Below are 1,046 nucleotides of genomic sequence, written 5' to 3'. Positions count from 1 at the left end.
CTGCTGCTGCTGCTGTGCTGTACGGCCGGTTGCCTTGCCGCAAGTCACCACCGCTGCATGCATGACAAGATAAGTGAGCTGAATAAGCCGGTGACGGTTGTGCGGGAAATACCCCGCAAGGGGCAGGGCGCCGTGCAGGCATACACCGCCAATGCTGCCGAGAACTCTAATATCTTCGGTGATAACAAGAACTGGGTGCCGATCCGCATCAAGGCGTTCACGAGGGACCTTAACGACCCGTCAAAGTATTGCACTGTTGCTGGAGAAGAACGTTACGATCAGACCTACACTAAATTATACTGCCGTGCCAATGGCGTGTTGACGGTGAGGAAGAAGAGGATTATTGAAGAGCAGCTTATTCCCGAGGCAATTAAAATGCACACTGAGCGTATTTTTGTGGTCCGGGAGACGGGCATTGTTAAGGTACCAAGTATGGAGCATACGTATTGCAGCCACTACACCATCCCTGAGGAGCACCACACAATTGGGCTTCAGGATGCTGAATTGTATTTTTACGTCAGTGCATTGCAGACCGACCGTGCAATGGCGTGGGGGGCGTATTGCGCCTGTACAGACGATGGGCGGCCCATTGTTGGTTCCTTGAACCTGAATCCCACTTACGTGGAAGCTACAGATGCCGCCGTTCGCACGGTGGCGCACGAAATCGCGCACCTTCTTGGTTTTGATTATTATATGTTTTTGAAGTTGGGAATTGTAGATACCGGTGTAACTTTGCGGCAAAGAAAAGTGGCGGTCATAAATACTACGCAGTCGAAGAAAGTGGCGAGTGAACATTATGGCTGCCCCAATGCCACTGGAGTAGAACTGGAGTCCACGAGTAGTTGTGGGACAGCCCGATCACACCTTGAGTTTCGGAATGCGAAGGATGAAATGATGGCGCCTTCATCCAAAGCAAGCTACTACACCAAACTGACACTTGGAATATTCGAAAGCATGCCATTTTACAAGGTAAATTACAGTATGGCAGAGCCGATGAAATGGGGCAACAACTCCGGTTGCGGTTTTCTGGAGAAGAAGTGCTTAAC

The 1,046-nt window shown here is 50.5% G+C and overlaps 1 protein-coding gene across 1 annotated transcript; it reads left to right on the top strand.

The window, feature by feature from the left end:
- Positions 1-57: 57 nt before the first annotated feature.
- On the top strand, positions 58-1,044 carry TM35_000141400 (surface protease GP63; the record flags this gene model as incomplete). Its single annotated transcript, XM_029025585.1, has 1 exon — positions 58-1,044. A coding segment is annotated over one exon (987 nt), but the record flags the coding sequence as incomplete, so codon positions are not given.
- Between the last annotated feature and the right edge of the window lie 2 nt (positions 1,045-1,046).

This window comes from Trypanosoma theileri (assembly GCF_002087225.1).
Source record: "Trypanosoma theileri isolate Edinburgh chromosome Unknown TM35_Tth_14_V1, whole genome shotgun sequence".
In the NCBI taxonomy this organism is placed as follows: domain Eukaryota; phylum Euglenozoa; class Kinetoplastea; order Trypanosomatida; family Trypanosomatidae; genus Trypanosoma; species Trypanosoma theileri.
The sequence above is the reverse complement of the archived record's forward strand: the minus strand, read 5'-3'. Positions and strand labels throughout refer to the sequence as shown.